Consider the following 22781-nt stretch of genomic DNA (forward strand, 5'->3'; position numbering starts at 1 on the left):
CCGACAGAGATCTTAAAATGCAAAAGTGGCTATTTAATCGGAGGTCAGACTCAGAAAGTCAGACCTTTGGGCATGGGTTGATCATTAACGGAATACAATTAGGAAAGACGAAAGTGAAAGTGAGTGAAAGATCGGCCTATCTTGGCAGCCGTTTCGAGAACGCTTTATCTCAGAAAATGGCTCAAGAACGCCCAACTTCAGAATTTGATTGAAAAACGGCCTACCTCAGAGTTCGGTTGAAAAGCGCCTTGTCTCAACTACATATAACGAAGATATGTTGCGACAGGGCATTTTTGAAACGGCAGTTGTAATAGTTGTATAAGTTGTAAGTTCTTCAACCAAATAGCGCATTCTTAAATATTTTTCTGAGATATTGCGTTTTCTAACTGCCTGCCGGGATAGTATTGAAGCAACTCAAGAGACCCACCCTGATAGATTTGGAAAAATCTAACACATTTGCGAGCTGTCTAAAAATTCTATTCACACCGCATAACTTTGAACCCCCATCCGAGACAAAAAATAAAGTCAATGTTGTATCATAAAATGGACACACTCATAAAAAATTTACTACACGAGAAGTAAATATAGCAATTATTAAATCAGCCAGCAGAGAAACGTACTTTTTGCCGACAGTGCAGTTTTCGTAAATTTTTCCTGAAATTTTTTAAAAATCTATCCGGCATTTTGAATATTTGAAAACTTTCTTCATTTTTGTAATTAGCGACTCAAAGAACCTTTGGATATCAAATTTCATAAAAATTTTAACATTTTTTTTAAAAAATCAATGCGCCATTATGAGTTTTTAAAAACTGACTTCAGATTCGGAATCGGAATTCCAAATCCCTTAGATGCGAAGTTGAGTTAAGTTTGAAAAATCACAAGGCAATATTCTGTTGGCCTATTCAGCATTGCGGTTGTTAGGGGTTGTTTTCCCCATGGAAACCATTAATGGCTTGATCTAGAAAAACGACAGATTTCGGGTACTTTTTGTGTCTCTACTTTCCGAAAAGGCTCGATTTTTTATGGGTGCAACAAAAAGTTTAATTTTGTCGGACGGTGTAATAGTGTCTTGATCATCACCCTTTACGAGTTCATGGAACCTCGAAGCTTCGCCCTATTCTATTTTTTCTTAAATAAAATAACATTTATCCTCGAAACGACATTGGATGACACAAGTTTTCGCAAAGTAGTAAAATGTTATTCTACCTTGGTTTTTAAGGCTTGGAAAAAAGTCTTAGAGGCCAGATCTAATAAAAGCAACAGGTGCGTCAATAAACCCGACTCTGATCGGGTGCATTGTCTGGGAGAACTTTTAAATGTCCTTATATGTATATAGATAAAAAAAAAACTCGCATCGTTCCATTTAGATAGACCCGGTTTATACACGCCTTCACGTCCTCAAATGCATATGTACACAGAGTAAATAAGTTGCCTGTAATCCCAATTCGAAAGTTTATTTGTACGATGAATAAATCCCTTGGCTCGTTATTAAGGTGTTAGCTGTTTCTTCACTCTATCTATCTAGTGTATGCTACTATAGTCTGCTATCCCTTTCGAAATTTATGCCGCCGACAAATTTTGCAATTAATCTCTGTTTTTTTTTTTCATTTCTCTTTTCTTTCTCTCATTACCAAGCAGTAACTCAGCACCGTTCGAATAGTCCAGCACAACACTCCAGTTCCGGCTCATCGCCGGTGATGTCAAATAGTAGTTCTAGTCCAGCGCCACCTTCCAGCAGTCCTAGTCCGCAGGAGAGCCCCAAGAATTGTAGTTACATTTACCGTGATTGATTGATATGTAATACCAAATCGATGCCACTAATCAAATCAGCAGCAGCAGCTGCAGGAGCAGCAGTAGTGACCACAATAGCCGTAATACAGCAAGCAAAAACTACAACAACCGCCACAATAGCAGCAAGTGTCAAGGGAGCAACAAGAGCAACCACAACAACAGCAGCAGCAGCAGCAACAGCAACGACCACAGCCACGCGCACCACGTCCGGCAAAGTGCGCACAACACTCGCCAAATCCGTACCAGTTACACCAGTACAACCAAAATCATCAGCTACACACTTCATATCATCATCGCCCGAATGGGATGGCGTTGATGATGGCGCAACAACGCAGGATGACCACTATAACAACTGCAGCGATTATCTGCCACATTCGTATCCCAATTTTACCTTCGATCTCTCCGAGGACGACTCAAATGAGATTGACGATGAATTGGAGTTAGACGACTCATCGCTAGCGATGATAACACCGCCACCACCCTACGTCGACACGCCACTACAATATGCACGCGCGCCACCACCGCCGCCGCACGCACAGCGTACAAGACGCGCTGCCACAGCGCCACCGCCGCCGACACGTAAGAAGCTCTTTCAAAATCGCGAAATATTCAATATAAATACGCCGACGATTACGCCAAGCAGCAGTAGCTTTGCCAGCGCAATAACGCCGACAAAATTGAGCGCAGCAGCGGCGGCTATGTTTGCGGCGCCACAAATGGCACAGCTAAATAAGAAATGGACGCAGTTGCATCGCAAGCGGCGACGACGGAATAGCAGTTCGGGTGATTCAAAAGAGTTGGATAAATTGGTGTTGCAATCGGTCGATTGGGATGAAAATGATATATATTGAGGGATGTGGAGAGGTGTTACGGCGCCGGTAAACGGCTGAGCGGCAACGGCAATGGCAATGGCGTTGGCGATGTTGACGGCGTGGCTGCTGCTTAAGCGCTTTGCTTGCATGGCTAAGCGTGGCGAAACTCTTTCATATACATACATACACTTTGCGTTTCTTGGCTTAATCGTAGATTTACTTTTTCCATTCGAAATACATATACATATATACAAGTACATGCATATACATAATAGTAATACATACTTATATACTCGTAATTTAAATGCATACAGCAGAAAGAAAGAAAGCAGCAAGTATGTACGTACATACATACATAGTTACATAAAATATAGTATAAGAACGCGCGATTAGGTAACAATAATAGAACAGCAGAAAGCAACAACAATACTGAAACATTTAATCACTTATGTAGAAAGCGTACATATGGAGCTGCGTTAAAAGCAATGTGGAACAAATTTGAGACTTGCGAAAAGTAAGCATTAAATAAAAAGACAAAAGTATAACTTTTTTTTCAATATGAGTATACATTCAAACATACATACATACTAAACTTCATACACAATAGATACTCTATCGACTGACAGCATTCGAGTATAACTATCAACACAAATGCAAACCCGACTGTGCGGTATTCCATGTCCTAAATAGACTGCATGTAAATGATTTTTAATTTTTTTATTCTTTTTATTTTTATTTTTTTATATATGTAATATGCATAGAAGAATTATGTAAATACGAATGTATACAAAATGTTCATACCTTTAGTATAACGCAATCAAGCAATTGTACGAGTAAGTGAATTTAGCCAGTTCGAAAATTTCGAATTTTATTAATTATTTTGTAATTTTTTTAGTTAAGAGTCGTAGCTAATAAACAGTCGTTTAAATATTTTTCATAAGTTTGCAAATTATGTTCAGAAATCATCAAAAGTTGCGCTCATTAAAAGATATACATACATATGTATTCTTTTTGCAATAAATCCGCAATTTTATACATACACGCATGCATGTACACATACAGGGACTCTAACAACAAAGTTTCTAAATTTATAAAAAATTTGAAATTTTTTTATATGTATTTACAATGTTTTTCATGTCAATTTTTTTGTTAATCTTTATAAAAATATTGTTCACACCTTCGCCAAAATCATACCAACCAATAATACAAACTATATACAAAATTTAGAAAAATTCATTTTTTTTAATTTTTGCAGTTTTTCAAGTAAATTTTTTTTTTTTTGTTAATTTTTATAAAAAAAAAACCTTTGTACTAAAATTTTGAAAAATTCAAAAAACTTTCAGAAAATTTCCAAGTCTTTAAATTGTATAATACATAAAGTGTACGTTTTAAGCGCATAAAACTTCGCCGGTGTTTATAAAAACTGACGATGATTTTTTTCTTTATTTGTTCTGTGAACGGTCTTGCGCATTTTCTTCTAGTAAGAAATTCATGTTTTAAGGCCTGTCTGCAACTGTCAAGAAAAACAAAAGCTCATATAAAATTTCGCACAAGAAATGGAAAAGAAATTTTCTTAAGTCAGTATGCAGCTTTATATGGAAAAAAGTGAAAAAACTGCCAGCAAAAAAAACAACGAAAGACAAAATATTAAAAGTCGACGCAAATTGTACGACGCTTTGTTATACTAAAATTTTATGTGCCATTAAACTGCATGCCGGAAAATTTTCTAAAAATTGATGGCCTTATTCATAAAAGATAAAGTAGGTTGAAAAAGCTTTATTTTTTATGAATATGGCTATTAGATTAAAAGTGAAAGTTTAATGAAATTTTTGTTTGTTTTTTTTCTAAATTTTACACAAAGTTCGTAATTTGGATTTGGTTATAGCATCAACAGTAATTTTATAAACAATTAACCAAAAACTTTAATTTGAAAAACATTGTGAATATGTATTAAAAAAAAATGTCACCACGTAAACAATTCTTTGAATCGCTGTATGTTTTAGAAGCTGATGTATAGACGAAAATTTGTGGAGACTTCCAGAACTCAAAAACATTTTCTAATATTTTCTAGTGGAGAGTACCTGAACTCAAAATAAGTTTCCTAACTTTTCCGCAGGTCTTTGCGGTAATTGGATTTTTGTAAGTTTTCGGGTTATGAGGTCATCTAGAATTTCATTTTTCGTTAAACTGACAAATCCGATCTATTCAGTGAGTGCTTCATTGCAGAGACAATCAAAACGTAATTTTGTCGAATTAAAATGATTTTAAATTTTTTTGGATTATCTTAAAACTTGTCTAATTTCCAAAGTAGAACAAAATAAAGCGTGTCCCATAAAATTCACATGTGGCTATTTTTAAAGACCACCGTAATATACACGCACTGAATACAATAATTGGTAGAAATTCGTATGCAATGATTGCACTTTCGTCGATTTCAAGAAAATCGACCTACGACTTTCTGAATAAGGAAGATTTTGATGATCCAAATTTCGTGACCCCGAAATTTCGGGTTTAGCATCACTTATGCAAATATAACTACCGACCGAATATAGCTCCCGACCCTTTAGTTGACGTATACCAGTTTAAACGATTACATTTTTTTGCATGAAACCCCGTAAACATTTCCACATAAAACTAAATCTCAGTTAAATATAATTTGGACAAGTAGTAATTTCTCTCCACAAATGCATTGGATTTTCACTATCCAGATGAGCGCTAAGAAGAGCAGACAAGTAGCCATTGGCGCCACGCTTGAAAACTAATTTAGTTAGGTAGTACTTCGTCCACTACTACTGGGCAAGTGCTTTGTAAAATATTTGAGTCGATATGAAGTTAGTTCTTTACGGGTATATTTTATAGGAATTTTTTTTGAGTTTCAAGTGCTTATTTTTAATTTTTTTATGTTTTTATTGACGGTTCTTTCGAAATTATGTATTAAAAAATTAAGCTTGGAGTAAAAATTATATTTTGTATTGTTTCATAGTCTGCTTTTGGGCGCTAAACAAGCATTATTAAAAATTATTAATCTGGTAAGTGTTTAAGTTAAATGATAAAATTTTTATTTGTAAGTACGTATAATGCTTTTAGTTCATTTTATTTATAAATGTAAAATGCCTTTAGTTTTATTTTATTTTAAAGAATTTTGTGTGTTTTTGTTTATTTGACGCATAGATTTATATATTTTATTGACTTTTAAGTTTTTTGTTTTAGTTTTAGTACCTTAATGTATAATTTTCAAACTGATTCTTTTACATTTTTGTAAACTAGTGCAATTAATTATTTTATTCTAAGCTTTTTAATTTAAGTTGAGTATACCAAAAAACGAAAAAGAAAATTGAACACCGAAATAAAATAGCGCTGATAAAAAATACCAAATGAAAACAGGAAATTTTATTATTGAAATTAACATTTTAAGTCGTGTTAGGGGATCACTCAATACAAGCGCCCAGCGTTGCAAGAACTGAGTGAATTGGGGACAGCAGCTAAAAATTTTAAATTTAAAAAAATGTTTGTAGAAAACAAATTTGCAAATTTGTAACTCGAATTGAAACGAGCCTATTATGAGCAGCATCCGGTAGAATATGTCAAGATTCAGAAAAGAAACGAAAAAGTCAAAGTAATAGATATAAAATTCCAACTCCTTTAAAATGGATTTTTGAGAAATTAAAAATAGTAATGGCTTCTTCAATAAAGCGTTAAAAAAGAGTACATATTGCTTTAGCAAGCAAGCACAAGTTTCTGATTGTCTCTACGCCTCAGAATTATCTCCTTGATATTTTAAACGAAATATGATTATAATAGTGTGTCTTTGAAAATCGCCAGCATAAGTTTTCTGTACCTAAATTTTGGAAATAGAAAGCAAGGGCGTCTAAGGCTATGCAATATCAATTTACTTTACTTTCATACCGACAAAATTTACTGAATTCCTATTACAACGCTTGAGAGGCCAATCCAGGTACCGTGAGAGAAAGGTAAGCCGATGCAGATTTTAAGGCAACATTGCTATCGCTAATTTTGATTGCCTAAAATCTCCAAAAGAATAGCAGGCCCGCCTCATAGCATGCAACATCTAAATAGTTACATGCCGCTCATACTGCCAAATTTGACTGATTGCATATTGCGTCTGTTACTTCTCCATGTTGTATACTTTTAGGCCACACTGCTTTTCATTTAGAAAATTTTGCGACGAAAATTTAGCGTAGCGACTGTCAGTATTCCACTACTGATGTTTGCTATAAATGGAAGTTTTCGGATACTTATTTAGTTTTTTTTATTTTAAATTTTGACGTATTTTCGCTTTTTTATCTCGATTGAAATATATTGATCTTGGTTTGTATTACTGGAGTTCTTATCATTTATAAAGTCTGCTTGAAGGGATTTAAAAAATTCTTTTATTTCCTAAGTTTTTTACATAATTTTTTTTTTGTTTTTTAGGTTGAGCGCAATCTGTTATTCAGGCCTATCACTGAACTCATCTAAATTAAAGAGACCACGTCAAAGTCAGTCACAAATCAATTTCTTCTTTGATATGCAATGTGTTTTTGCTCTACACAATTCTTGCCAGAAGGTCCAATGGTTAATAAAGAATAAAAATTTGTGAAAAAAAAAATTTCAAAATAAAAGCTTGTAACTATAGGCCACATTTCTTTAAAGGAAACTCATGGATTTTTTCACTCCTTATAACCCAATGCTATCATTCTGAGCGATCGATAGAAAGTTTAAAAGCTAACATGGTGCGACTCTCCAAAATACCTGAGAACTATTTTCTGGTGGTATGACCGACTTCCGATTTAGACCGGAAGTGAGTTTAACTGACCGGAAGTCAATTTTTTTAAATTTCGCATATGTGCATGTTTTAACTACAGATTCGGATTATGAGTAAAAAAAATACGTAACTTTTGTTTGAAACAATTTTCTCGGAAGTGCCTTTTTCAACCCCTAAATGACCTTCAAATTTAGCTCGTCCTGGACTTATTAAATGAGTGAAAATATATTTATTGGAAAACTAGGTCTTAGATGTTCTTTTTTTTTTGGTCTTATTACTGACTTCCGGTTCCGACCGGAAGTAGGTTAAATAGACCGGAAGTGGACTGTTTTAACCGAAAGTTTATTCCAGAAAAAATTTTCCGACGAAATGTATGGATTTTTGTCGGCGGAATCCGAATCTTTTGTAAAAAACATGTATGCCCTATTTAAAAAAAAATTTACTTCCGGTCAGTTTAACGCACTTCCTGTCGAAACCGGAAGTCGGTTAATTGACCAAAAGATAGAGCATCATTAACTTGGTGATTCTTAGTTTTTCGTTTATCAATAAAAACATTTTCGTATATATATTTCAAAAGTACAGTAGCTCGTTTCGGTATCTTCTCTACCGATTATTTCTCTACTGGTAGAGAATATACGTCATTCTCTACAACTCATTGACAGCAGAGAACAGAGCGGCGAATTCATATCTCAATTCGCCTTGGTAGAGAATTGTTACAGAAACGAGATACAGGGCGAGTTAAAGTTCGAAGGTCATTTAGAGGTTGAAAAAGGCACTTCCGAGAAAAAAGTTTCAAACCAAATTTACGTATTTTTATTCTCAGAATCCAAATCTGCAGTAAAAACATTTATGTCCAATTTTTGCGTTATTCAATAAAGAACATTTCCCTCCATTTTAGAGGTGGTGGACGGGTGATCTAGGACACCCTGTAGTTCTTAAATGTTTTTAGAAATCACAAAAGGAAATAAGTGGTTTAGCTGCTTAGGATATGGGTTGAAAACGAAAACGACGACACAGCCTCCTGCAGGCTGCTCGCACACAAACACTGCCAAGCCAAATATGCATTGCAACGCTCAAAAATCATAAATTAAATTAATTAATTATTATTAGGTACAAACGCGCATACAATCATGTACATATCAAGGTTTTAGTGAACCTAATTGATTGCATTTTAAACTCATTTTTGCAGCAAATAAGCCGTACGTCAAAGCAATGACAACTACTAAAATAAGCTCAATAAAATAAAAAGCTCAGGACTTTTGCAAATTAGTATCATATTTTTTTTTTTATAAATATTTTCTAACGGAAATTCAAATAGGATATTTTTGCTTAGAAATCAAAATTTTTGATATGTCTTTCCAAGCATGAATTGCATTTATTTTTGAAGGAATACCGCAAAACGTAGCCACAGAAAAAAACAAATTTTGCATTTAATACCAGTACAACAAGTTCCATTAAACAGGCACACAAGCAACAACCGCTACACATAGTACACAGTCCAGCAGCTATACGTATGTATGTATGCGCTCATAAATTTAAAATTTCAAATAACAAAGGTGCAGTCCTTTCAAATTGAAAAAACCTCAGCAAGCGCGATGGAGCCGGAGAAATTTTATTGCAAAATAAAAAAATTACTTCGAATTTCGAGTTTAGAATCTAATAGTTTTCCAAGTTTAAGTGCAACACGCAAGCATAAAATGAAAATTAAATATTTAGTACTTGCAAAAAAAATTAGCTTAAATAGCGTTAATAGCACAAGTGCACAGTGGGGAATTTTCAACCGATTTTGTGCAAAAAATGGCTGGAGGAGTAAATTTTTTAACAAATTGAATACTTTTTTTTTAATGTTTGAAACGGATTTTAGAAAAGTTTCCCTAGGCACCAATTTACAAAAACAAAATGTGTTTTCGCCGCATCTTAAAAGTGTTTTTGTGTTGTTATTCGCTTATAAAAAAATAAAAATTAACCGTATTGTAATATATATTTCATTTATTTTATCAATTAATTGAATAAAAATTTTCTAACACCCAAAAAATATTTTCGGCTGTAAGCTTTCCTAAATCTCTTTATCTGTAATAGTTAATTTATCTTGTAAATTTAGTGAAATTCAAATCTGCAAACAGTCGTCAATCATCCTCAAAAATATTTTTGGCTGGGCGCCTTCTTAAGCCTCTTGCCTTTGAGACGCATATTGAAATAATTTCTATATCTTGGCAATTTAATTAAACTTGAATTTTCACAGGTGTCAACCCTTCTCAGGAATATATTCGGCTGTAAGGCTTCTTAAACCTCCTTCGTTTGAGACCCATATTGAAATATTTGCATAGCCTTATTAATTTACTTAAACTGAAATTTTAAAACAGGTGGCAACCCTCTTCAAAAACATTTTCGTCTGTAAGCCTTTTTAAGCCTCTTTCTTTTGAGACCCATACAGCAATGTTTACTTAGTCTTATTAATTTACTTTGACCGGACAGCAATTCATTTTTCTAAAAGATCGTGAAAGTCGAACAAATTTAAAAAAAATCTAAGCAACATCCAAAAGTATTTTGTACGTAGTAAAAAAAAAATAAAACAAAAAAAAATTTGCTTAAGTAAAAAAAGCGCTCCTTTGAAATTTTGTTTCTGGCACATTTTGTAACTCCGCGCAAATGGGTCGGTATGCTGATAAAAATTTAGGTTTTTTTTTTTAATTCGGGTTTAGAAAATAAGTTTTGAAATCCGTAGGAAGTTTTAAAATAAAAAACTATACAATTCGGTAAAAAATTCATTCTTTCAGGGATTTTTGTTAAAAATAAGTCGAAAATGTGCCACAGTGCAGTGGAGGCAACAACAAATCATTACTTTTTAGAGGCAACTTTAAACTTTATGCAATTTGCTAGCGTGAGAGAGAGCGAAAACAGCAACAGCAACAACAACAAGAACTACAACCAATTACGAGCCATGCAACCAAGCATTTTCTTACTTATTACAATACATAACAAGAACAAAAACAACAACAACTACTACTACTAAATACTACAACTACCTATTGGATTATTAAATTAGTACTACATACTCTAATTTTTTATTTCAAGAGCATTTAGCATTTCGGAGAGTTTTTGCGCATACAACTCACTTACTTGCATACTTATACATACATATATAGTACGAGTACATAGGGCATAGTAGGTGCATATACAACATACTTATACATACATACAACTGATGATGTTCATGAATTATTGCATTCATGCTGATGAGATAAATGCGTACATACACAAATACATATATATATATATATATATATATACTAAATTAGTATGATTAAAGTGATAAGTATTGCATTAAATTTATAAATACTAAAAATGCTTCAAATGCTGTGTAAGAAACAAAGTAGTGCAATACAGCAGCAAAAAATTAAAAAAAAAAAAGGTTAAGAAGCAGCAAGAAAGACAGAAAATGAAAAAAGCATAAAAAGACAAAGTCAAAAATTAAAAGGGAATTCAGCATGTATGCGTACTTAGTAGTTTTATGATTATTGTTTTTTTGTTTTTTAAACTGGCTGTTAAGAAGGAAAAAGCCGCCACTGCGAGAATTGCGTGTCGCGCCTGCGCATTATACGTATGTACATATATTTACAAGATATACATATGTATGTATGTATATCTAACCATACCATCAAATTGTAATATGTATTTGAGGGAATTTACTAAAAGCAAAACGAAAAACAAACATGCAAAACTTTAGATACATATACATGCATAGGTACATAAACTTACACGCATATAATAAAGCGAATGAACAAAAAATACTCAAATTCCAATGATACTAAGTAAAAACAAAAACAAAACAAAAAAATATATAAAAAATATTTAGTAAGTAGAAGAAGGTAGTAATTCGCTGATTATACATACATACATACATACATACATACATAAGTAGATTATGAGCGGCGCGCGGTAACGCTAGGGAAGCTACTGTACGTAAAAATGCACGAAAAAGTATGCGAAAAACAAAAACGATATTTAAATAGAAACGAAACTTAGCGCATGCTTATCATTGAAAGAAAGCTCGTGTACAGATTTTTTGTATGTAGTCTACATAGATTAGCTGGCTGAAGGCATTGTAAAGCAATTCAAATTATATACTTAGTATATACATACATACTACATAATAGTGCATACAGTAAAAACAAAAAAAAAACAAAACAAAAAAAACGTTAGCTATATAAAATGAGCAAGATTGAGAATGCAAGTGGTGTGATGAATCTTTGTAAATACATATTTTTCCTTATAGTCATAGAGTAAAATTTCGAAAGGTTTAGAATTTACGAAACGTATAAGAAGCGCACGAGGGTCCGATTTGCTGGCGAAAAAGCATATTTTATCATGAAAATTCATAGACTGTTTGGAGTTCAAAAATCTTAGCATGAATTTAGTTTGTTTGGATTTTTTTTTGCATTTTCCCAATTTCTTACAAAGTGCGGTTAAAAATTTACGCTGGTCTCCATCTAAAAAAGGCGCGAATACCAGATACTAGTGAAGTTTGATACGTAAATATCTGTTTCTCGAATTAAACCCGAACTAATCCCGAACTAGTCCCGAACTGGTTCAAAACTGATTCCTAACTAGTTCCGTACACAAAATGCTTCCGAACTGGACCCAAACTAATTTCGAACTGGAGCCTCGGACAAAGTCCTGTACTTGACTTGAACTGGTTTCAAAATGATCTCGAACTGATCCCGAAAAAGTTCCGAACTACCTACATATGTACATATATCAACGAGCTAGCCACGCTGACTAGATTTTTTTTCATTTCTACTGAATTTGTCTGAATTGTCTTGGTTTGTTATATCATAACCTACGTAAAAAAAATAGTTCAGTAATTTTTAAAATTGTCCGTTTGCTTTTGATCAAGACACTACTGTAGTGCATATGCCTAAAACTATGCAACCAAAATTGTAGGCGGTTATCAGGGCATGATAAGTTAAGATAAGGGCTAGATAAGTTAGTAAAAAGCCTTTCATAAGAGAAACGAAAGACAGATGCCAATGTAAACAAAGCACCGGCTTACCATTCGAGAGATCTGAGTTCGAGTCCATATGCAGCAGTTTTTTTTTTTTAATTTTTTAGTAATTTAAATTTTTTTTGTTTTGATTAAATTTTCTTTTAATTTTTAGATTGTATTGTTTCAAAAAGAAAAATATATACTTTTTCATTTTTTACTTATTTTATGCATATTTTCCATTTTTAATTTAATTGAATTTCTTTCTTTATTATTATTATTATTTTTTTTTTAATTTTTAGATGTTATTCTTTTAAAGAGTTTTTTTTAATTTCATTTAATTTTTAGGAAGTTTTTTTTTTATACTTTGTCCATTTTTGATTAAATTTATTTTTATCTTTTTAGTGCAATTTGATTTAAACTTTATTGTTTCTAAAAGAAAGATAGTTTTTAATTTATTTTATTTTAAGAAACTTATTCTATTTATAATTTTATTTTTCTTTTATTGAATTTATTTTAATTCACTTAATTTATAAAATTAATTTTATACATTTAATTTTAGATGTTATTGTTTTAAAAAGAAAAATATATAATTATTTTTTCATTTTGTTTTAGATTATATTGCTATAGAAAGAAAAAAATATTAATATAATTTAATTAAAGTTTTAAAATTATTTGTATTTATTTTTACTTGATTCTCATTTCATTTTTTTATCTTTTTTTATTTACTTTTCTATTTTATTAATTTTTGTTGTTTTAGGCAAAAAAATATATATTTTTTTAAATTTAGCTTTATTTTATTTTATTTAATTTCGGAAGCATTTTCTCCTTGATCTATAAAAGTTAATGAGTTTTTAACCCTAACTGATCATACGCTCATAAAATATCATTGGAGGGTTCTATGACCCCTTCTAAATTTAAGTTCGAATATATTTTTGCATATGTATAAGGTTAACCGTACTGTGAGAAGAAATCAGAACTTCAAAAAATGTCCTGGTATATGTATAAAAAAGCCAATTATCTCCTCAATCGGCTTCCAATACAAAGTCAGCATTTTGTTAGAAAATATATTGCTTACTTCTTGTCGTCAATATATTATTTTTTGCGCTGAGTTTATGAATCAAATGCAGTATGCAAAAGTTGAGAAAAAATTCGCTAGTGTTAAGGACATACATATGTAAACCTAAATAGTGATCAAAAATAAATACTTTACTATTTGTAATAAAAAAATTTTAGTGCGAAAAAAAAAAAAAATATACAAATTGAGTGAAACAGTGAAAGTCCGAGATTAGCAGAGAGAATTATAAATTTGTGTTGAAAATACGAGTAAATTTTATTAAAATTTGCACAAGCAACCATTACCATTTCAAGCCACAAACACAAACAATGACATATTTTTACACAGGCGCGCCAAGTAAGACCGGTCAAAATTAGGTAAAAAAAAAAATTGTATATTTTTAAAATATATATTCATAGTAAAACTCGAATACGCGCCCCTACCCTACCATGCATGAAAAATTCGCTAAGTGCGCGCCTGCTTTTACATAAAACCGTATGAATGCTATACAATTTTTATGAAAAAAGGCATATTTTATATACCATAATTCAAAGTAGACAGAAACATAATAAGTAACATCTTACAGAAACATGAACACTTAAACGAATGCGTATAATTACTTGAAAGCTATGTAAATTAAAAGGTGAAATGGTATCGTTTTGTAAAAATGAACTGGATAAAAGCGTCAACCGAGCAACACTAATACATCCATAAAAACGAAAAATGAATGTGAATTCTTAAGTAGTTAATAGCAATTAGCGTGCAAGGATGTATGTAAGTCAACACTTTTGTAAAAAGGTAAATTTGTAAAAAAAAAAATTAGTTTATAAAATAGTATGCAAATATTAGATGAAAAAAGGAAATGTAACTTAGTAGTAGCGCACGTTCTTTTTTATAACACTTTTACAAACATATAATAAATAATGCTATGATTATTCACAAAAAAAAAAAAATAAATAAAGAATTAGTAAGACAAAAAAATGTAATAAAAAAATTAAAACTTAAACGAAAAAGTTGCAGCGGCGTGCATTGGCATCCTAATGTACACACTGCAAGTCAAGCAAGTAGAAGCAACATTATGTTTGTAGAACGAACATACTCCTTATTAACAAAAATGCATACACACATACACACGCGTGCGCGTATTCATGCAATGACAACAGCAACAAAAAGGAAAAAAATGGGAGTTATAATAAAATACAGATTAGTAAACCGAATAACGAATTTTCCAAAAAAAAAAAAAACTAAGAAGTTAATGAAATCAAATTAAATATGTTTTCAGAAATAAGCAAACTTTCACTTGCATATGCCAGCATACATACATATACCTATATGTATGCATAAAAAATTGTAAGCGTTGTAGAGAACTTTACTTAGTAGCACGAAACCTTTAAATGAATGCATTAAATTATTATAATTAAATGCATACATACACGGAAAAGGCAGAAAGAATGCGCATTACATACATACATACAAACATGCATATAAATATACATAAATATTTGAAGGAATAAAAGAAACTTTTGTAGAATGCCAGACAGAAAAAATTGTAGTAAAGTAGAAAGCGCTGTAAAAAAGGAGTTACTTCACTTTTCTAGTTTTTTTTTTTGTTTTGTTTTCATTTTAATTGCTAAAATACCATAAGATGCCATTAGAAATTGCTTTACGCTTGATGAGTTCAATGAATGCGTTAAAAATGTATGTATTTACTTTACATATAACGAAACCCTAAAGTTGCAAAGGGAGAGAAAAAGAGAGAGCCAGTCAAAGAGCTTTGCAGTAAAAAGAGAATAATGTGCCATAAACTTTTGTGCGAGTAGCAGCTTTATTTAAACTAACTGTTGTAAATTATTAAGCGATACATTTTTAAGCTTGATTTGATTTGCATCAACACCTAGTACATACAGAATATAAATAAATAAATCCACACAGGTCCGCATTCCACTGAAGTTACTTACAAAGAAAGTAACTTTAAATCACAGATGAAAACACGAAACAAAAACAGTTTTTTGTGATGCTCGGATTTTTGTTTTATTTGTAATTTGCTTAGCTTGAAAATCTTCCAAGGATGTGCAAGTACTAGAAGGCCAGACAAAACAAAAAACAGAACCTTTAACTAAATGAACGACTGAAGCTAAGAGGGCGTCTAAAGGTCAGCGAACAATTGACAAGACAGCAACGCTTTCGTACTGAATGGGGTGTGAGATGCGATCGGCAGATGAAGGAATTTGACTTGTAACGTAACGTTCTGCTCCGATGACAGCAATCTGGTGCCTTCCTTTATAAACCATATCCCAATGCCGTCGCGGTCGAGTGGTTAGAGGTGCGCATTACTCCTCGGAAGACCTTAAAATATAAAAAAAAAAAAATAAGTGTTTTTTTCTAATAGCGATCGCCTCCTCGGCAGGCAATGACAAACTTCCGAGTGCTTCTCAATAAAACCATTTACCGTTCGGTGGTGGCGTAAAACAGTAGGTCCCACACTTTTATGTGACACCATCAAAGCGCACAACGCAAACCGGAGGGGAAGCTCGGCCTATCACTAGCAAATGTGTAAGCGCCAAATATATAGAGACGCCAAAATTTCATATGTACCTACATAAGTATGTTAGGGCGGGTAAATTTTTTTTTTTTTAATTTGATGAAGAAACTATGGGCTTAAAATCAATTTGGAGTTTGACAAATTGCAAAAATTGGTTTCGAAGAAAAGTTGAGAATGTCACTGTTCCGCCCCCTTGTGGACGTTAAAGCAAAATATAAGTGCAGAACCATACCATGTTTTTATACCCCTTATGGCATGTTTTTTTTTTACAAAATTTACGTACTTCTTTACTACACTACAGCAAAGTGCTAAGAAACCTATTTTTGCAATTTGGCAACTCCAAATTGATTTAACACCCACGATTTCTTCAGCAAATTGGCTTAGATTTACAGATAGAATCCTGCTATACTATACGCGCATAGCGGAAAAAATCTCCCATACAAATAGACCCGCCCTAATGTATGTACATGTAATAGGAATGGACCTAGCTCAGTCGAAACTCGCATTCGTGGTGAACAGTCAAGCTGCGATCAAGGCTCTGGGGTTTGTATTACAAACTTTCTAACGACTAACTCGGATCTCTTCAACATCGTACAGTCAATCTCCACTGGGTCATGTACCTAGGTGAAGTGCGTCAAAGCTTGCAGCCACCCTTGTGTTTACTATTTTCCCCAGTTAATGAGTTGGCTAAAGCTGCTATCAACACTTTATCGTATTTACTTTGGCCACTGCTCGATGAACGAAGAATGCGAAGTTTGCTAAAGGTTTTCAAGCCGTACATTCGGCACCTCATACCGATGCTTAAACCATATAACGATTCCTGTAGAATACATCGAGATGAAAAAAAATTTATTTATATGCCTTGAATTTCTGAAGGACCATTTCCTTCAGTACTCAAATCTTCTTCTTTTTTGCCACTACAACCGTTTCTCGATTTATGCCGAGACCAAAAAACTTCCCCAATTGCCTCTCCCCTGTGCGAGTTGGTGTCAGTTGTTCATCCCGATTGCAGACAGGCTCCACTGCACCTGGTCCTTCCATTTCGTTCGTTGACACCCTTGCTTTGCTGGTACACCGATGGGTGCCAAATTGAATAATCTTTGCACCGAAGACTCGTCAGCGATGCGTGCAACAAGCCCAAGTCATCGCAATCGTTGCATTTTTATGCGTTAACTATGCAGATGGTAAAAATCTCATGCAATTCGTCATTCTATCAACTTCGGTACCCATCGCCCACAGCGCCATTAAACTTGCCTCAAATAGTTCCCTCGAAAGCCCCCAAAGCCTTATCATCTTTGTTCGACATCGTCCGTGGTTCTGCGCCATATAAAAGGACGGACAGAGCAGATGCGAGATTTTTAGAGCGTATTTTTGATCCTCGTTGTAGCACCTGATTGGCAAGAGTTATTCTTCAATTGATCTCCAGGCTGACCTGGTGGTGTTTATGCTGGATACTAGGTAAACAAAGTCTTGCCCTCGTTCACCAGTAGACGAACCACGTAAGCTTCCGTTTCTAAGCTTCAAAATGCTACGCTGATATCCCTGGGTTTCAGGCCAACTATGTCAATATCATCTGCACATGCCAGCAGCATCGTATTTTTGCGGTATATGGTACCATTACAACTAGGATTGGCAGCTCTTAGGATGCCTTCCAGAAGCAGATTGAAAAAATCGCATGAGAATGAATGGCCTTGTCTAAAACCTGTCTCAAATGGCGCTTAGATGTCCTTCCCAATTGAACAGAGCTTAAAGTTGTGCTCAACGTTACTCTATATAGTCGTATAAGTTTTGCGTGGATCCCAAATTGAGACATGGCATCGAAAAGGCAGCTTCTCTTCGTGCTATCAAATGCTGCTTTAAAATCGATAAAAAGGTGGTGCGTGTTGATTTGCATAACGAGTGTCTTTTCCAGAATTCGACGCGCTGTGAAAATCTGGCCAACGGCAGATTTATCAGCCACAGTAAAGTCGGCAGGATCTTGTATGCAATATTAAGAAGGCTTAATCCGCGATAATTGGCACACACGGCGGGATCTCCCTCTTTTGGATTGGGCAAAGTACACTGAGATTCCAATCCTCCAGCGTGTATTCTGCTTAGTAGCTGGTACATGCGCCCGGCCAGCTCTTCGCCGCTGGCTTTGAACAGCTCAGCCGGTATACCGTCGGCTCCGTGGGTCTTGTTGTTTTTAAGACGCCATATTTTTGTTCTCACGTCGTCTTGGTCAAGCGCAGGAACGTGAGCTGCGGCAAAGTCGATCAGATGTCGGAGGTGTTGTCATGAAGGCTGAATTTTCCGACTGCCCACCCTGGCGTTAAAGTCGCCCAGCACTATTTTAACGTCGTGGTGGGGGCAGTGCTAATTTGCTTCCTCTAAGCGCTCGTAGAACTGCCCTTTAGTTTCATCGTCCTCAAGTTATTCAATTTAGCTTTGATGTGGATCGTGGCGATTCGTTCACTGATGGAAGTGAACCTGGAGACGAGGTGTCGTAGTCTCCGCCCAACCGCAAATCGCACACCAAAGTTGTGCGCCGTTAGTAGTTGTCACACGCTGCAAATTTCATACAGCCGTGTGCTGTCCATCGCATTTCTTGGATTACAGTGATGTCAGCCTTATATCTTTCGAGGACCTCCAGCATTTGGAAAGCGGCACCTTCCCTGTAAATGGTAGGGACATTCCAAGTGAATATCCGTAACCGTTGCCCAGAGTTGTGTAGTAACAGTGTACCTGGTCGGATATACAATAGATCTGGGTCGTTCCGGTTACGTAGACCTGCCGTGGGTCTCCTTAGTGGTTATGCCAGACCATTAAAAGGATTTTGGACGACTACGGAAAATAAATAGCGGGCAGATCTCGGTAGGCAATGGCAAAAAGCTTTTCAAAAAGCTACTCGCATAAGATCGAACAATTAGAATAGGAGAAGTTGTTTTAGTTTAGATCTTCGCTAAGCAGGCCTTCCAAGTGAAATTAATTTTAAGTAAATAAGAACTCGAATTTCTGTTCGAAGCGCTACTTTTATATCCAATGCAAGTTTTTCTAGTACGAGTGCATAAATCAATAACATAAAAACTAGGTCTGGGACATTTTGAGAAATAGATTTGTAGAACCTTCGAGACTCATTTATGCAGCTCTTTGAATTCTAGTAACCTTACTCAATTTTTCAGTAAATTCCCTTAATAATAATACCAAATCATTTTGTAAAAAATATTACATATTATTTTGCGAAATAACTAATCGGTTGCTTTATTTGTAAACTATGGTCGATCGATTTTTATTGTGTGAAAATTTTTTTCGGCGGCAAGCATGCGTGGCCAGCCAGCAGCAGACCAAATGATGTAAAACAATTTGTTAATCAAAAAGGTTTAGAAACCCACTTTAATTATTTATATTCTTCGTTTGTGCAAAATTGTATGCTTTCATAAAAAAAACAAACATTGTGATTTGGTACAAATTTTTAAATAATTATGTAAGCGAACAATTAATATACTTAGAAGTTATGAAAATTAGAGGACTTATAAAATTACATAAAACCAAATAAGGCTACATAAAAACAAGCAACTCATTAACTAAATAAATACTTAAAAACTTATATTGAACTTCGAGAGAGAAAACATTCAATTTGTATTATAATGAAAATTTACAAAAAAAATAAAAAATAAAAAAATAAAAAATTAAAAATTAAAAATGTAGACAACCGCTATGCTAACGCATTCATTCGATTATTAAAGTAAGATTAGCTTTGAAATTTTATTCTAAACCTATACTCAAGCAAACAAATCCATACATACATACATTACTAAATAAATAGATGAAAACAAAAACTAATGAGAGTTAAAGTGACAGCTTGTAGAAAAAAGAAGAATGAGAAAGAAGAAATAAAGGATGAGAGGAAGGTTGAAGAAGAAGAAATGAAAAGACGAAAGAAAAATAGAAAAGGAGCAGAAAAGGCATTTTTGCAGATTTGTGCATAGCATTGTAAATAACTCAATTTCCCTTTTATAGTTGAACGAAGAAGAACATTTTTTAACACAACATAATATTAAGTATTGAATGCTAATGTTTATTTCAAAAACTGCTTATGTACAGTGCTTACGAAAAGTGCACATACCCGCAAAAATTTTTAAAATTTGTTTGCTAACACTCAAACAGCCCTTTCATCCACAAAGCATACATATGAATTCATAAATCACTTACTGTAGATAAAATACATGATTTCTGTTATGGAAATTCTCTAAAACGTTAACACAAGAAAGATGGGCAGTGTAAATAATAATATTTCTCCGTATAAAATGGTTAATGTGTCCATTAAATTAATTATAGTCAAAGGACTACCATTTTCAGTGATAACATCGTGCGAAGAAAACCGAAAAATTTCTAAACACACGAAGCAATCAATACACTCACGAAACTTTGGACCAAGTATAGTAAAACTGCGTTTTTAATTTTTCTCTCTGACTTTGTAGTTCCAAAGATGTGATTGATTCCAAAAATTATTTAAAAAATTCAGTGCAGTCCAGAATACCAATATGGGTCCCAAATGAAAGGAAAAATTATGTAGAATTAAAAAAAAATCATCGCAGGCCAGCACATAGCTTCTATACAAACCTATACAACCAAGTCGCTTAATATGCTTGACAGGACCCCTGTGCGATGGTGGGATTATCTTTCCTCTGGATTAGAAAGGCGACGCTTATGTGAATGCCAAGCATTATTTCGACAGGCTATATTTTTCAAAATATTCGCCATACTAGTTTACAATAGTTTCATTATTTTTGAAGACCTCTTATCCCAATCGAACGCCATCACGATTGGTTGCCAATACTTCGGAGTCTCTCTAATCATTCAAAAACAGGGCCAGATTGCTTCGCTTTAAATCCAGTGAGCAGGTGGATCCTCAGAAGTGATTATGACAAACTTACAGCCTTATTATCTATCTCGAACGATAGGCCGCACGAACGATTCGTCTTCAGACCTCAAGCGTCTCTCCATGCAATTTTGTAACTCTATCGGACGTCTTCGTCTTGTTTTCCGACGAATACGTTAAACTCGTCTGGGTAACATGTAAACCGGCTAGAATGCTATAACCGAACTAAATGTTGAAGCGTTTCTCTGCAGATAAATCATTCGTGCGGGCTATTGTTTGAGATAGATGAAAGCCTTTTAGCACGGAACGGTCGATATCAGCTTCCTTGACTTGAAGATATGCTGGTCCCAAGAAGTTCAAAACGAAGTAGACCCACTCAGCTGGTTCATCAGATATCCATTTATCACAAAATGTTTAGGTAGATAAAATTAAGATAACGTAGACAATTCTCCGACCAATCTCAAGCATACGTAAACCAAATACGCGAGCTCAAGAATCCATTACACTGGAGTGGAAGAAGCCAACCTTGAACACAACCTCACAAAATATAAGGCGTCTAAATTTGTGTACGTTCACAGCAAAGAATTAGCGCACTATGTCGTAGTACCATCATGTATGTAATGGGTAAAAATAAGGGATAATCTAGGTATCACAAGTCATACACACACTTTCAAAAAACTAAATTTCATTGTCTATTACGCAATGCTGTCGACGAAAAGCCACATTTTTTAAATAACGTCCGTGTGTGCGAAATGTTTTGAGGTAGTCTTTCTTAGCTGGCATTCAAACGCACACAAAATGTCTTACTTGAGTTTAGAACCATCCTTGTAGAAGTGAAGTGAGTCTACTTTTCGTTCTTTCTCCTGACCAAAATTCTCTATCTGGAATGGAACTCCAATATCTCGTTGTGAAGTTAAGACTTAGTACACATTGATTCGTGCCCGGTATATCTATGCTCTATCCTGAGGGTCACTCCAGCTGGATTATTCCCGCAGCCTCAGGACGGTGCACCCTGACAACGGTTTTTCCACAATGTCGATTGGTACAATATTAAGTAAGACGCACATTGCCTTCTATGCAGATGCAAAGCACATTTTGCACCTTTTGTTTCAGTTGTAGTTTTATTGACGTGACTTGGTCACCATACCAATACCAGAATCGAGCAGAATAGGCCAGTTCATTATGCTCGTCCTTGTAAAGAGAACCATGTCAGTTTTCTCTGTGTTAACTCGCAGGCCTTTCTCCGTGGTCCATCTTTCAATTAGTCTTAGATTGTCCTGCATGAGCCTTAGATCGTTTTAATAGGCATGCCAGCCACTTAGTTGGCTATTCCGAGGCATTTCAAACTTGGACCTTCTGGCACTCTCAGACCGCTGTGGATAAGTGGTTTGGACCAGAATGCCGAGCAAGGGTTCCTTAAGTGGACAATGGCCTGGAATATCGAATCCGCTTGTGCGGCAGTTGGAAACAGCTGGTTCTTTTCTCAGTGCAGATTGTGGCTGCAGATGTGCATACCGCTGCAGATTGTGCGCAAAAATGTTTGTTTTAAAAATATCCTATATGTTTCTATGTCGCACGGTGTTCTATTTTGGAAAAAAATGGACAAATCAAATATCTCGAGAAGGGCATTTTATAGCGTTTGAGATGGAGAATTCAGGAAAATTAATCTCGTTGGGTAAAAGAATTTCCTTGACCTTTAAAATTACCTCCAAAAATATAAGTTTTAAATTTTCTTTTTCTTTTTTGAACTGGAACCAGTGTGCAATGAACTTTTTACTTATTTGACATAACAGTCAAGAAATCCCTTTCTAGTTAATTTCAGGCTGTTTTTAGGTAAAAAAAAAAACAAAAAATTAAAAACTTTACTTGAATTCTCCTTCCCGATAGCTTTAAACTATCGTTACATTTACTTCGCTATCTCATCTCGTTCTCGTGATATTTGATTTTGTATATTTTTTCTCAAAATGCA

General features: G+C 34.2%; 2 protein-coding genes across 3 annotated transcripts in view; one reads left to right on the plus strand and one right to left on the minus strand.

Moving 5' to 3' along the window:
* LOC118735696 (semaphorin-1A) overlaps positions 1-3145 on the plus strand; it is a 620249-nt gene extending 617104 nt beyond the window's left edge. The window contains 1 exon segment of the mRNA XM_036465613.1: positions 1639-3145. Within this exon segment, the coding sequence (XP_036321506.1) occupies positions 1639-2642 (1004 nt within the window). The 3' untranslated portion in view covers positions 2643-3145.
* The window catches only part of LOC118735698 (cytohesin-1), a 146529-nt gene that overhangs the window by 14769 nt on the left and 108979 nt on the right, over positions 1-22781 (minus strand). The gene's annotated exons all lie outside the window — the stretch shown is intronic.

This window comes from Rhagoletis pomonella, unplaced genomic scaffold, assembly GCF_013731165.1.
Source record: "Rhagoletis pomonella isolate Grant_MI unplaced genomic scaffold, Rhpom_1.0 Rhpom_scaffold_00003, whole genome shotgun sequence".
In the NCBI taxonomy this organism is placed as follows: domain Eukaryota; kingdom Metazoa; phylum Arthropoda; class Insecta; order Diptera; family Tephritidae; genus Rhagoletis; species Rhagoletis pomonella.